General features: G+C 41.9%; 1 protein-coding gene across 22 annotated transcripts in view; it reads left to right on the top strand.

The window, feature by feature from the left end:
* Window positions 1-15,957, top strand: part of COL12A1 (collagen type XII alpha 1 chain) — a 112,523-nt gene that overhangs the window by 62,397 nt on the left and 34,169 nt on the right. For all 22 annotated transcript variants that reach the window (XM_083497259.1, XM_083497268.1, XM_083497256.1 and 19 more), the window contains 13 exons: window positions 40-66; window positions 965-1,107; window positions 2,189-2,318; window positions 5,759-5,898; window positions 6,741-6,870; window positions 7,596-7,738; window positions 9,032-9,161; window positions 9,389-9,531; window positions 12,973-13,102; window positions 13,495-13,614; window positions 13,790-13,936; window positions 14,425-14,541; window positions 15,400-15,546. In XM_083497259.1, coding sequence (XP_083353385.1) covers window positions 40-66; window positions 965-1,107; window positions 2,189-2,318; window positions 5,759-5,898; window positions 6,741-6,870; window positions 7,596-7,738; window positions 9,032-9,161; window positions 9,389-9,531; window positions 12,973-13,102; window positions 13,495-13,614; window positions 13,790-13,936; window positions 14,425-14,541; window positions 15,400-15,546 — 1,647 coding nt within the window. The remainder of the gene's footprint in view (window positions 1-39; window positions 67-964; window positions 1,108-2,188; window positions 2,319-5,758; window positions 5,899-6,740; window positions 6,871-7,595; window positions 7,739-9,031; window positions 9,162-9,388; window positions 9,532-12,972; window positions 13,103-13,494; window positions 13,615-13,789; window positions 13,937-14,424; window positions 14,542-15,399; window positions 15,547-15,957) is intronic.

Below are 15,957 nucleotides of genomic sequence, written 5' to 3'. Positions count from 1 at the left end.
TGCAAACTTGCTCTGTTTGTGTTTCTCCCCCTCCTATAGTGCCCGAGGTGCCTCTGACAACAGCAGGTAAGAGCCTGAATTCATTAATAACATTTTATATATGAGGATTATACAGATACCAAAAGACAGAGCTAGTCCAAACCAAGCCAGGATGCAGAGAAGCCAATGTTTCTATACAGCATACTTAGTGGTGACTCATAAAAGGGGAGAGAGGCAGAGGCAATGGTGTCATTCTGGCAGTGGCAGCACTTAGCTAGTCAGGGTGAGGTGGAGATGAGGTCAAGTGACCTCTGGGTTGGTGGCAGTGCATACACCTATAGAGCTTCTGCCATCCTAGAGTTCCCTCAATTCATCACTGCCACTTTGTTCCCCTCACCCCTGCCCCGAGTTCACCATCACTACTGGGAAGATACCACTGCCTTAATCTCTGCTGCTGAAAGTACTCCTGTGTGTACACAGGCTTTGTCCCTTCTTGAGTTTCTCTCATGCGTTGTGGGGTGTTGCTCTGGAGGTTTGCCTGAATTTCAGCAGGCTTTTCAGAGGGTGTGTCGTTTGAGGTGATGCAGACAGAAGAAAAAAGTTGCTGCCATTACCCTATGTCCACTGAAGTACTTTCCATCCATACAAAAGATAGGGTGGCTTTAAAAAAAGTGACAATTTGGTGAATTAATAGCAACTTTTGTATATTTGGTGATGTTCTACTCCCCATTAATCATGTTTAGCTCCACGCAACATTTCCATTCAGTTCTCCTTTGCCCCTTCTTATATAAGTCATTCTGATATAATCTTGCCCAAATTCTGCAGTTGGGTGGATTTTGTTGTTCTCAGCAGGCCCCTATATGTGTATTGTTATTCCAAGGTGGTGCTGCTGCTGCTGATTTTCAGTAATGTCATGGAGAATGACTCATTATATGTTGTTTATTATATCTCTTTGCTAAACAACCCTTTAATAAATTCATTTCAGCTCCAACGGGTCCCCCAAGAAACCTTCAGGTATACAATGCAACGTCCAATAGCCTGACTGTCAAATGGGATCCTGCCATTGGACGAGTGCAGCGGTACAGGATCACCTATCGACCTACAACTGGTGATGGTGCTGAACAATCGGTAACCAACTCTGAAACTATTCTCTAATGGGGGAAAGCAGCATTGTGCTCCTGAACAAATATCTGCTTTTGAAAACATGAGCTTGTCAGATTGTTTTGTTTTCATGTTCTACAGTTCTGCAGAAAAGTATTTATATTACAAAATCAAAGAAAGTGGATTTGTTTCCTGTATAAGTAGAACCCACAAAATGACTCATGGTGGTCTTTCAGATGTAATCTGGCAAATATCAGTTTCTCAGAGCCTGCAGAACAAACAGTTGCCAGGGATTGCTTTTTACTGGGGTCTTCTGTCCAAAGGCTCTTTCAAACACTGCAGATTTCTGACATACCGTGGTGAAAAAGCATGCAGATTATTTTAAATTGTCATGTGTCACAGTTGTATGCAATATGGTTGGTCACTGTGGGAGCAGAATGCTGACTAGAGAGGCATTTGTTCTGCTCCAACAGGACTCTTGTATTCTTATTTTGCTGTATGTATTCACATCTTCCTAGTGTGTTTATATTACTTGTTCATTTATTACTTGTACATGCTTTTCTCTTTATGGAAATGCTTTTTATGTAGGAACTTTGTTGCGTCTGGTCTTTGTAAATGCTGACAATATCTGTCCAACTGGCCACAACAGAAGCCAAAGATATTTCTTTGGAGCCCATAGGCAAAGCATTTAGATCATGAGACAATGTGGGAATCATCATGTTTTGCTGTTCCAATAAACATAAAGCTTAATTTTCTTTGGGTAGCAGAATTGGCCTTATATGCCCTTTAGCTGTAGATTGAGGACCTGGAGATCTGTACTCACTAACTAATATGTAGAAATAAGAAAGATGATCCATAAAGAGCTCAGATCATTCAACATTTAATATTTTATTCACATGGGTTTAACAAATGACTAATGCAGTTCTGGTATTTTTTCTTTAATCCACTGAAGGAAAAAGTCAAACAATGTATATTGACATAGGCAGACAGTATTGTCTGGAAAACAGAAACTTGTATACTTGTAGTATATACAAACTGTATCCTTTCAGCATCTTTGGAATTTAGCTGCCTGCTCCTTCAATTTACATTTCATTCCATTGTTTTTTAGACCACAGTAGGAGGGAGGCAGAACAGTGTTGTACTACAGAAGCTGCAACCTGAGACACGTTATAGTGTTACGGTTTCATCCATATATGCAGAAGGTGAAGGGGGACGAATGACAGGCAGTGGCAAAACCAGTAAGTAAAACAACTTTGGTTTTCTCATTTGTGAAGAATTATGCAAGAGTAATGCTAAATCACTTATAAAGTTGGCAGGCTTGGCTTTTCCTTTGTTGAAGTCCCCACAGATATTCATTTCTTTGTGTGCAACTCCCCCCCCCCCTTTTTGAGAAATACCAAAACTTGCTCTGAAAGTGAAAATACCTTCTTCTTTTTTCACGTCTGATTTTATATTGATAATTATATATAATTTCATATTGAAAATATCTGTAATCTTTATCTTGGAGGTTTGGCAGCTTTTCTTTTTGTTTGTGTATAAAAGAGAGTGAGAGGGAGACTTTCTGGATAATTTTTTTTTATTGCACAATCATCACACAATTCTTACTCATCTGTGGTGCAACCTTCCAGACTTATTTTTCCAGGTTTGGACTGCTGAATGCATTTACACAATTTTCAGGGAAACCTGTTAGTCAGTGACCTTGTTGTCACTGGTAATAGGTGGCAGAGTTCACATCCCAATACTCTGTTATTTTTGTTTAAGTAAGTAATACAACATTAAGCTTAAGGATGAATGTCTGTCAGCTATATCACTCAAACTGGGAGCACACATGGAGCCTGTTAAATCCAACAAAAAGAAACAACAAATATCTACCAGCAAGGCTACCTGCTCCCACCGCTGTAGTGCCTGGCCCTTTTATATGAATATGTCACATTTTCTTCTTTCCCCTCTATTTAAATTTAGTTCTTTCAAAGACATGTGCTCCTTTTATTCCACATTCTGGAAAGCCCCTTGGTGTCAACATTCTTTTGGATCCTTATCATTACTACCCAATGGATTTCACTCAAGGATAATAAACCCCGGATTTTTTAAAAAAAACTGCAGCCAGTATGTGTACATCAGTGTTTCCCAACCGGTGTTCCGCGGCACACTAGTGTGCCACCGGACGTTGCCTAGTGTGCCGTGGGAGGGAGGCGGGCGAGTCGGGCTAATCCTCCGGCCCCGCTCCCCCGGGGAACGTGCCCCGTCATCCGCTTCTGCCTTGCTCCCTGTGACAGGAATTCCCAAAACTGCATCAGCACCTGCCGCTTGCCCAGCAGCCCCGGCGCTGCCTTGCGCCCGGCGCCCCCGCCATCCTCGGCGCAGGGAGCGAGGGGCGCGCAGGCAGGCGCTGCCCGGCGGAGCGACGGCTCCTTCCGAGCGGCTGGCAGTGTCTGGGCATGACTGGCCTCCCGCCTGGTCCCGCGGCGGCTGCAGACGCGGCCGAAGCAGCGCAGGGAAGGAGACGCCCGGCCGCCCAGCCCAGCCCCGCACGCTCCCACTCTCTCTCGGCGGCCGGGGAGCGGGGCCAAAGCGGGCCCCCACCTGAGTGGCGGCTGCGTGAGCCAATAGGCGAGCTGGGGCAGAGGGGGAGGCGGGGCTCCGGAGAACAAAGGAGGGAGGGGGCACCCGGGAGAAGGGGGCGGGGCGGGAGGAGCGGGGAGCGCGGTGCTGCGCCCGGGACGCCCCAGTTCCGCCGGGTTAGAAGCCGGCGGCCTACCTCTGCTGGCCGTGGAAGGCAGCCGGGTCTGGGTCGCGCCCCGAGAGTGGCGGGGTCCGCGCACAGCCTGCCCTCCAGGCTGGGAAGTGGCTCCTAGGCTCCGCCTGAAGCCACGCAGAGCCCGCAACGCGCCCTCGCTCTGCTGCCTCCTCCCACCCCGGCAAGGGGAAGGGAAAAAACTTTCACTTTTGTGCGTCCCTCCCGGCGTGACGCTGCGCGCTGACGTCACGGGGCGGGGCTTTAATGGTGGTGTGCCGCGAGATTTTTTCCGGTAAACAGGTGTGCCGTTGCCCAAAAACGTTTGGGAAACACTGGTGTACATGTTCTCCAAAAACCGTGCTCTTAATTAATTTGCCACAATTATCTTTTGAAATTTTCAAACTTCAGTTTTATGCAAAAGAGGAACATTCTGAATGTTCTGACATGGTTGACATGGTTGGCTAGAACAAGAGAGATGAATTTTATTAAGACAAATTATACTTTGTAGTTATCTAGAATAGAAATAACTTTTTTTTTCTTAACAGTGGGAGACAAGTAGATAAGTACACTAGTCGAAAGAGTGGAAGGCAACATGGTAGGAATAGTTCAAGGGTTATGTGTCATAAGGGACACTGTATTGTTGAGAGTGGGGAAGAATATTTATTAGTCATATTTTAATCCTGTCTTTTCACTATGACCACAGGCCTTGGGGACAAATGTGGCCCCCAGGCATTCTATCTAGCCCTTGAGGCTCTCCCTAGGCCATTCCCCAAGCCATGTACCTTACTGGCTCTGCTATATGCTTTCCTTAAATGTTCTTGCCTCTCGTTTGCCTGAACGGAGGGATAGAGATTTGTGTGTCTAGTGTAGTGAAGCCTCTGATTTTTGCATGGCTGGAATGTAGCTCACTAGACACAAATCCACTGCTTCTGCACTTTTGCCTCTAGCCCTGCCTGTTACTGGAAAGTTCCCCACAAGGGAAAGTGGCACTTGGACCTGAAAATAAATCCCCCATCTATGGATGGGGGAGAAATTCAAATCAGTTGTCATTTAAAGGCTAAACTATCAAACTGGCCCTTTCCCAAACAATATGAGAACAGCTTTCCTTTGAAATTCACATATATCCAAGTTTTGCGTTGCAGTTCTCTGACCAATGTTTTTGTTTTACCAAAATGCATATATTGTGGAAAGTGTGAATAAAAATAAATGCATTAGTGGAAAAAACTTACAAAAATCAGTAGGGATAATTGTTTGCAAAAATGTGTACATTAATCAAAATGCATATGAAAATTATTTATTAAGAGAATTTTTAACTAAAACATTGATGAATTTCATGAGGGTGTTTTTTTTTAACAAACAAATGAATACAAATTTCTGCAAAATGTGGAATTTAAGTTGGGGAAAGTGAGAAACAGAGAACTGAAACTGGCAAATCCTTCCCTCTCTATCCCTATATCTTCATTATGGAGTTACATCAGTATTTTATAACTGGATAGCTCAGTTGGTTAGAGCGTGGTGCTGATAACGCCAAGGTCACAGGTCCGATTCCCATATGGGACAGTTAGAGTAGATGATCCTCAGGGTTCCTTCCAACTCTACAATTCACATTTGCCCCATCCCTTGAGAGTGAAGACACAAGACAAGTGGCAACTCAGTCATGCCATGAGCAGCATGCCAGGCTAACTGTTGGGTTGGAAGGATGAATAGCTGTTCTTTCCTTCCTAAGCCTCCTTGTGAGTCAAAGCAGCAGCAAGGAACTGCATCTCCTATTTTTAAACTCCCTTTGTGCTCAAGTATGGCAGACTAGATTCATCTTGCAAGTGTTTTTGGACAAAGTGTTACTTGTCACTGACCAAGGCTAGGCACAGCCACTCACATGATGCAACATGATGCACAATAGTAAGATCCTCTGAGTCTGAAAATTCATTCTGTTTATCTCAGAACCTCTCAACACTGTGAAGAACCTCAGAGTCTATGATCCAACTACCAGCACACTGAATGTTCGATGGGATCATGCTGAAGGGAACCCTCGTCAGTACAAGTTGCTTTATGCACCAGTGGCGGGAGGTGCAGATGAACTGGTATTCCTTTTTTACTTTTGTATACTTCATACTTGCCCTGTACTTGCAACTGTTTTTGCTAGAGGTGGTTTCAGAATTAGGCAGGGGCACAACTTAGAGCTGAGTTTTCCATTCAGAAAATTGTGTATGGTACAACCCTCTTGGGACTGTATTACTTAAGTGTACAGTTGAGGAGCTCATATGTTTGACTCCTACTCTATGAGCATAGAGCAATGGCAAACCAGGGAGAAAGCTAGGGCACAATCCTTACTGTTGACATCTGGCTGGGCAGATTAGAACATGCAGCAACCCTTTCCCTGCATGCAGGAAACAGCTTGCTGGAGTGGGCAGAGCTACTACTCTAGCCTCCTGGTGGGTAAATTTCTTTTGCTTATCAGCAAGGAGATGGGAAAGGTTAGATTTGCTCTGCTGGAGCATTTGCACCACACCAGACTCCCCAATACCATGCCCCTCTCCCTTCCAATAAGCAACAGTGACCCACCTGCCAGGTAGCGATTCCGCCTCACCTGGCGAGTTGCTGCTGTTGCATGCTGAACTTTCATAATTCTAGGAAGGTGTCTTGTTGTCCTTAAACAACAGCAGCAGCAGCAGCAACAACAACCGCCACCACTAGGCAGCACCCGCGGGTTTCAAACCACTGTTGTCGATTGCAGGATCCAAGCAATTTGTTGGTCGGTGGAACCGCTGATTTGCACGATCCAAGCTATGAGTTGGTTGATGGAACTGCTGGGCTAAGCTGGCTCATCTTGTTGTCCTTTGAACATGAAGTTCAGTCCTTATATGGTGGAAAATATCCCAATAAAACCATTCCCTCTTCCTTTTTTCCTTTTGTAACCCAACAGGCAACTGTTCCAGGCAACACAAATTATGCAGTTCTAAGAAATCTCCAGCCTGACACACAGTACAAAGTAACTGTGATTCCTGTTTACCCAGAAGGTGATGGAGGGCGAGCATCTGACAATGGGAAAACTTGTAAGTAACACTACGTTGTTTTTTCTTCATAAAATATTGAGGCATTGGACTTTGAGCCACAATTCAGTGCTGAGCTACTTAAACCCACTTATTTTAGTTAACTTAGTTAACCGCACCATATTATACTATTGTACAGATAGTTAAGATAAAACCCTTTGAGACCCTTTTGCACACACTTCCCTCTATGGACAGGGATGTGTGAAAGGGTATTTTCCAATTCCCTAATGCAGAGTAGGATAAGAACATGAATATAGATGCCTCTGAGCGATAAGGTCTCTGCCACCGTGTTTTGAGCTTTCAATGCACTCTTATTTGTCTCTGTGTAGTTCAGTGGGAAGTACTGCCAGGTTAAATATCTATAGGATTAAACTATTTTACATCCCAACCCTATCCATGTTTACTTGGAAGTAAATGCAATTTTATTTGATGGAACTTATTTCCAATTAACTGTGGTGTTAAAGAGAAAATACAGGGTTGGAGAACTTCTAGCCCTCCAGATGTTGCTGGACTCAAGATTCCATCATCCCTGAACATTGGCCATGCTAGTTTGAGCTGATAGTAGTTGGAATCCCAACAACATCTGAAGTCCACTGATTCCCCACCCCTTGGCAACAGCATTCTTAGAATAGTCCATTCATTTTATAACCACTCTCTCCGGCTATCTGGCTCTGCAACTAAGGAGTTATTATTTAGTCCAAAACTATCTGACATTATTTTTGATTCAGTAATGAGAGGAACAGCAAGAGGCATCCAAGTTTACAACCCAACACCAAACAGCCTTAATGTCCAATGGGAACCTGCACCAGGACCAGTGCAGCAATACAGAGTTGTCTATGCTCCATTGCTTGGCACACGGCCATCAGAATCTGTAAGTAATTTAACCTCCTGGGCCTTTCCATATATGAATTATTGGGTATAAAGGCATACTGCGGTGATTTATTTCTGGTGAAAACATAAATATCTATATAAAGTGTCCTATTCCATCCTACTTCTCTGAATGTCATTCTATATTTGCTGCACATATTTTAATTTAACTGTAAACATCGGTAGACCAAAATCAGAGAAGGTAAATGTTAAATGCAAGGTCAGGATCATTTGTTATAAAACATTAAATTTCTAACTGCCAGTTTCATTTTCAAACTTTGTTGAAATCTGGGAGGAAAGTTAGTCAGCTTATTTTGGGAAGCAGACCAATTTCGCCACCTAATAACTCTCTCAGATGACTGCTTGGCTGCACCCCAAACTATAACATTAACTGAACTTGCTGCATGATTGGGGGTAACTTTCTCTTATATGAATTTATGATTAAAGAATACATTTTCCCTCTTAAAATGCTACAGATTCTCAGTATTCAGCAGATACCCTGTTGTATTGCTTTTTGCCAACCTGGTGCCTTCCAGTTGTTTCTGGAGCTGAAGGGAGTTGGAGTCCAAAACATCTGGAGGTCATCAGGTTAGGGATAGATGACAGCTGGGATAGCTCAGTCCATGGAGACTCTTAATATCAGGGTTGTGGTTAAAGCCCCATGTTGGGAAAAAGATTCTTGCATTATAGGGGGTTGGACTAGATGATTTTCATTGTCACTTCCAACTCGTCAACTCTATGATTCTATGATTTATGAATGGGCAACTTCATACATTAAAGCTGCCTCATAAAGGATGGCGAGAAATGCTTCTGCATGATGGTAGCTCCATACAAGAACCATAGTGTGTAAAAACAGCTTACTGTGTAGACTGGCACCTGCCACAAAGTCCCCAACATAGTGGTGGCCTGTGGTACTGTGGAAAATTAAGTGGCAAGCAGATTACAGCTCTGCTTGTTGCTGCTGTCAACAGGCAGCAAATTATTTCCACTGGTGGGTGGGCACTGGTTTGTGAAGAGGACAGCCAGAGGGCACTTTGCCAGGGCGCTACTTCAAATCTGGCCCTGGTTAATTTAGTCTGAGAAATTAAGGGACGGATTTCATTAAAAAAAATATCCCTTCTAGTTCATTCAAAAATTACAGCAACATCAAAAAAAGCATTCAAGTGTAAGGAAAGTTGTCTAAGAGCAAGATTGTTTGTGAAGAGCTCAAGAAGCTTTCTTCTCAAACTATCAAGCTCAGATTTTTTAAATTTAAAAGAAAACAGCAGTTTAAACTCCAGTGTTGCTTTCTTTTTAGGTTGTGGTACCAAGCAACACCCGCAATATTTTACTAGAGCGTCTGATTCCTGATATGCCCTATTCTGTCAATGTTGTTGCTTTGTATGCTGATGGAGAAGGAGATCCAAGTCCTGGACAGGGAAGGACATGTAAGCAGAAAACACATTTTATTGCTAAGATATAGTTGTATGTTATGAATTATTATTCGCTCCAAGCTCTGCCGGTATTGTTCAGTTGTCACTTTTCTGCATTAGGTCTTACTTGCAGATAAGCTATTGCACGGCTTCATACAGTGAAAAAGGGTTACTTTCTAGACTTCAGTTCTCCAAATTCCACTTCATTTTGTGCGCTTATTTATCTCTTCTTTTTCTTTTAGTGCCTCGCAGTGGGCCCAGGAACATAAGAGTCTTTAATCCTACTACAAACAGCCTTTCCGTCCAATGGGAACATGCTGATGGACCTGTGCAGCAATACAGAATCATATATTCTCCCACGGTTGGAGATCCCATAGATGAATATGTAAGTGTTCTCATGAAGGCATGTTAGAAATATATCACAGCTTATTTACTTCAGTTTAAGTATTTTTGGCTTTAGCTTCCAGAGGAAGTCAGTTTATCAGGGATTCTGCATGTTTACATTCCTATTGAATCATTTTGTTCTACTTTGTAAGCTTGCATTTTCCTGTCCCATAGGTATTGATGGATTGAAAAATACATTCCTTGTCTGCTGTTTGCAAAAATATGAACATGTGCAATTAGCCAAACCATAGTGTGTATAGTCTGTGTACAGACAATAGTCATCTATGGAGGTGTTTCCTTTACCCTTCAGTGTACACATTCATTATTTCATTTTCCCCCGGGGATATCTCTGATATTTGACATGCTTTAGTGGTACTACAAAAGCAAATCTAGGGGGGATTTACTTTGTTTTTTGTTTTTTTACCGAAGCCATAAGATCCACCCACCAGAGCGATGTGAAAAAGAATTCAAGAATTCCAAACCTTTGAGCTTGTTTTGAGCACCAGGCCTGAGCTCAGTAGTCCTTGCCCACCCACAGTAAAGGCACACCCTTTCAAGAATATTCCCCTCTCCCAGAATGTGTCCTCCTTTGGACAGAGTACACTCTTTCCTCTATCTAAACATTTCCTCATTAGTTAGAAAAATAAATGCACAGGTTTCTTATGGTGTAGCAAAGCTCCTCCCTCTTCTTTCCGTATTTTGCATAGATACCAGACTACTGAAATGGAATTAGTACTTCCTTAGCAGCAAGTGGTAAACTTTATTCTGAGCAACATTTGTCTGTACAGAGCTTTTTGGTACAATCCAGTGCAGATTTAAGCATACACAAGGTCTTTTGACATGTTTAAGATCATTGATACTAATGGACTTAAGTTTGCTGAACTCTGTGTTGGATTGTATCTTAAGTACAACCTTGGTTTCCTTTGACAATTTCTAACTGGCCTTACAGTACACATCCCTCTTTTGTGGAGCTATATATTTCTGTGAGCCTGCTCTATGCAGTTGGGGAGATCAACAGAGAGCAACCTTAATTGTCATCTGTGTCTAATGACCATCATGTATCTGACTATTATGAGCGGTATTGGCAGTCTGCAGCTTTGATCTTTTTTTCCTTTTTTTGGAGTTCTGCCAAGATTTTTATAATTTGCAAGTGAACTTCCTTCTCCTTATTTGGCAGCACAACTTCGGTGAATGCCTGCGGAATTCTCTTAGAGATGCACAGTGCAGCCAAATTATTTCCCCATAGGGAGGTTGATGGCATGACTTCTTCTGACTTCTGTGGAAACTTAGTTCAGCCTATAAAAACACCACCTAATTGTTCATGATGGTTACTTACTTCTGAATGATAATATATTTTGCTACAACGGCATTATACGGAAAGCACATTGTACTGAAAATGGTGCTCATGCAATAAAGAAATGGTGCTCTCCATTTCACCATTGGAATTTCACTCACTTGGGGGGGGGGGAATTATAGGCAAATCTTCCCAGAAACATGAAGAAATAAATATGAACTATCCAGAGGACATTTTAACCATCACATTTAAATATTACTTATGATGGTTCCCACCCCTTACCCTCCACAATTCTCATCTTTTTTCATCTGGGCTGTGTACTTATTACTGTCTTAAAATGTAGCTAGGCTGGGTCTTGTTCTTAGTTCCGATCAAAGCTGATTTGGAGCAGAGTATATCAAACCTCAGTATTACATAAGAAACAACAGGATAGATCTAGGATATATATGGACTTTGGCTATCATGTGTACAATGCTTCCCAGACTACTATTGGGAGTACAGAGAATGCAGAACTAATGGGAGTATGTATACAGCCCTACTTTCTTCCAGGGCTGTCTCTGTCTTACACATTTTAGATCAAATGCTTGTGTAATGCTTGTTCTACTGAATTGGATGGAGTTATTCCAGACCACCAGTTTCTCACCAGAAGCAGAGATATGGTCCTCACATTCTCTGCCATTCTGTTTCCATTCAGACAAACAGCTAAGGACAGGAGTTGTCACTTCTTCTTCAAACCATTGTCTTAAATATATTTTGAAGGAAACAATTTACAAAATGCAGTTACTAGACTTGATCCACAGATAGTCTCATCAACTGCTTGTCTGCTACCCTTCCCTGCTGCCAGTCAAGACAGTACAGTACAGTACAGCCATGGTAGTGTGATTATCTGGTTGAGAGGGATGAAGGAACAGGGATGAAGGATGATTGAATTGTGAATTCAATCCCCGCTTCCACTTTGCATTCCAAACTGGTGAATAGTTTACTGTCACAACTCCCCAGTCCTTAAAACATGCATTTTCCTCCCACATCTGCTGTTTTTCTAACAAAGGTGCAGATCTAGAAAAGTAATCTGAGTATGGAAATAAGTAGGGCTTAGTCACATGTATACAGGACAGAACTAGTTGGTTCTACTGTACTTCTGCATTCTCTTCCTGCATCAGCCCCTGGTTGCAGGCTGTATACTGATTTTTCTACACAGTCCTGTTATTTTCACATGCCAAAAGAAACTGTAGTTGTTACATACATTGGAGGCTCACTGCACCATCCCAAAGGGTTTTCTGGTCTGCCGCCACTCTCTACTAGTTGCTATTTTGCCATTCTTTCTCTAAATGTGCATGTACAACAGTAGTACCTTCCCCCACATGCAGTTTGTTCATATAAATGGATGTTGGGCTATCCTTGAAAGAAAGGCTTTGGTTTCCTGGACGTGTGCCAGACATGTTTGGCAATATACTTGAGTGTTGCCAGATGCTGCTCTAAAAAAATTCCCATTGGTAACAAACATCATTTTATCCACATTACAATGGCATTTTAAAATATAAATATCATAAATTAATGTCCCATCTATTACCCTAGGCAGACTAATTTTGATGGGGCTAAAATTATTATTTAAAAAATGTATCTTTATTATACAAATCCATGTGCTCATCATCCTTTTCCTTTTGTGTTCTTTTTACTTTAGAAAAGAAATAGAAATGAAAATAATCACACACACACACACACACACACACACACCCTATATAAATATTACAGTGAAAATATTTCCTATCCCCCCTGCCCATGCATTGGTTTGGATCCAGAACTGCCCTTCATTCATAGTAGGATCAGATCCTTCTGCTAGTGAAGGCTGGAGATGACAGAAATGATGCTCTCCATTTTCCCCTGTGCCACCTTCCAAATTGTTCCAGAAGCTCCCCATATGCACTGTATAAGGAGCTTCAAGAGATATGGGGAATAAAAGAATGCCATGTACCCCTTCCCTCAGCAGGAGTGTTTTATGTGAATGGAACCTTGCTAATGGGCTTTATGGAACCTATGAATAAAAGCATAGCTGCTTGTTCAGTGTGGAGTAGAACTCCAAGTTGTACTACTACAGCTTTGAGCAATTTACAGTTCTACAGCATTTACTCGATTCCCATTATGTTCCAGACAACAGTGCCTGGCAGAAGAAATAATGTGTTGCTACAGCCTTTGCAGTCAGATACACCCTACAAAATTACCGTTGTGGCAGTTTATGAAGATGGAGATGGTGGACAGTTGACAGGAAATGGAAAAACAGGTACATCTGAGGTGCTGTTAAATAATATGCAACAACTGAGGTGCAAATGGTCCTTAACTGTCCCGCCCCCCCAGAAGTAGTGGTAGAGGAGTTGCTGCCATGGTTGATATTTGCCAAATTGACCTTCGTTTGAGATCCTATCTCAGCGTTCCTCAAATATTTGCACATGCGACATGAAATGCTGTGTGTCTGCATAGGGAAAGATTGAATGTCCCAGCACAGAGACATGGCAGAATTACAACCATAACCTGGATCTTTGTGAACACCTTGGGTTATTTAATCACTATCACTGCCCAATCCATTCCTCTGCTAGATGTCATACAGGCATAGAAATAACATTTTATGCTACCATTCTGCATTCTAACTTTATACTCAATTTTTGTCTTCTTCAGTTGGGTTGCTTTCACCTCAGAACATACGCATTTCAGATGAATGGTACACACGGTTCAGAGTTGCCTGGGATCCTTCACCATCTCCTGTTCTTGGGTACAAAATTGTCTACAAACCTGTTGGTAAGGATAAGCTTAAGATATTCAAGTACACTTGACATTATTTAATATTGGTTCATTTCAAGACTTAAACACTATGAGAATGTGACTGATATAAATGTGAAAATGAGTCTTCTCTCTGAGCCTCTTGGAGATCTGCTCTTATTAAGGCAAATGAAAATTCATTTTTTCTTTTAAGGTACCAATGAGCCCATGGAGGTGTTTGTTGGAGATGTGACTTCATATACATTGCACAACCTGTCTCCTAGTACTTCCTATGATGTTAATGTTTATGCTCAGTATGATTCTGGACTCAGTGCACCTCTGGTCGATCAAGGCACTACATGTAAGACTACTTTTCATGCTTTTGGTTTCACTGTATATTAACACAGAGGAGCCTTTTCTGGGAGAAAAATAACCTCAGATGGGAGATTCCATTAGTTAGAGCATGCCTACCCCATGGGACAGGTAGTGTTGGAGGATTATGATGGGCTTTCAGAGAAACATGGCATTGTTCAGGAAATGTGCAGTTCTTGGTTACTGTGTAGGAACCTAACACCATTCTTTATGTTAGGGATGCAAATACATTTTTCATTATCATAAAATCACACACCCCAGTTACTAAAACTGCAACTTGCTGTTGCTGAGAAAATGTGATTCTTGCCTCCCCTCAGTACACATACAGTACCTATTAGTTGCAGTGTGAGTTCAATATCCTATTACTTGTGGTAGAATAAGTGATATTTTAAGAATAAAGACATTCATCATAGTTTCATAATTTGCTTTTAGCTTTCATCTTGTAGTTCATGGAAATTTTTCTTTCATACTTTGCAGTGTATTTAAATGTCACTGACCTAACAAGTTATAATGTGGGATGGGACACTTTCTGCATCAAATGGACAGCTCATCGGGCAGCTACTTCTTACAGACTGAAGCTAAATCCAGCTGATGGTAAATATATATATATTGGGTTGTGCATGCAACTAATGTGAAGACTGTAACACATTTCCACCTAAACCTTGAAGAGCAAGGAATTTCCTGTCAGTGTGCCTCTCACAGACCCCTACTGTCATTTCTTGCATCCCTAGGTTCCTCTGAAAATGGATAACAAATGGGTTGTGTTCCCATCCAGGGATATGGCAGATGATCTCATTAGAGATCTTGATCATTGAAAGGCTGGAGGCAGCAGGAACACTTGGGGCAAATACCTGTAGCTCTCCGTAAAACAGTACTAGTGTTTGATTGCTTATAGGAAGTGTTATGCTCCTCTTGTTCCCCTCCTTTCAACATATTCTGCCTCAGGCTATTCCATAGTTGTCCTTCATTTAAATAATTTTTGCTCCTCGAGAGTTTAGTAGCTGAGTAGTATGGATAATATCTCTTTCCCATTATTACATATGCCCCTCCTGTTTGTTGCAGGGTATGAATATATAATTTTATAGCACAGCTACTCCCACAGTATCTCTACTACAAAACAAGAAAAGTATTTTTCACAAATGTGGTACATGTGGGCATTAAGAAACACTAGGGCAGATCAAAGGCCAACTAAGCATCCTTCTCCTCTGTTGTTATGGAGATCAGTTGTTCCACACCTTTCCCTTTTCGTATCCTGGCACTGTTATGTACCCGCCTGCAATCCAGATGCTCCAAACTTCCAAAAGTTCTGGAAGCTAAGCAAAACACTCCATTGATGCAACCATTCCCTTCTTTGCTATATGTACTTTAGTTTTCTGCTTTCAGCCATTCAGCAAGCATTCATAAGCTTCTACGTTCTAAGCATTTAAAAGTCATTATTTTACTTATTTGCAGGATCCAGAGGGCAAGAAATTACAGTGCGTGGAACAGAAACCAGTCACTGTTTCACTGGCCTTTCACCAGACACAGAGTATGATGCTACTGTGTTTGTTCAGACTCCAAACCTTGAGGGGCCTCCGGTGTCTACAAGAGAACGAACATGTAGGTGGCAGATAACAATAAGAGTAGTAGTGGTGGTAATGTTGATTTAAAGTACGTTGGATGAATGTGGTCAAAGTAATTGTGCTTGGAGATATTATCATTCTTGAGCTTGTAAAAACACTGTAGTATTTTTAAGGAATCATGGAATCCTAGAATTGTAGAATTGGGAGGGACCCCGAGGGTCATCTAGTCCCCCTATAGAAATCTTTTGCCCAACTTGGGGCTTGAACCCAAGACCCTGAAATTAAGAGTCTCATGTTCTATTGACTGAGCTATCAGGCAGAATCTAGTTTTCCTTTGTTTCCTATTTGTGAGATTTCATGCATGAATTGGGCAACAGATATATTTTTCATGGGGGTGGGATCCTAAAACTTTTGGATTCTAACCTTCTCTTGTCTGAAAATCTTTCAC

The sequence above is a fragment of the Podarcis liolepis genome, assembly GCF_965112155.1.
Source record: "Podarcis liolepis genome assembly, chromosome: 3".
In the NCBI taxonomy this organism is placed as follows: domain Eukaryota; kingdom Metazoa; phylum Chordata; class Lepidosauria; order Squamata; family Lacertidae; genus Podarcis; species Podarcis liolepis.
The sequence above is the reverse complement of the archived record's forward strand: the minus strand, read 5'-3'. Positions and strand labels throughout refer to the sequence as shown.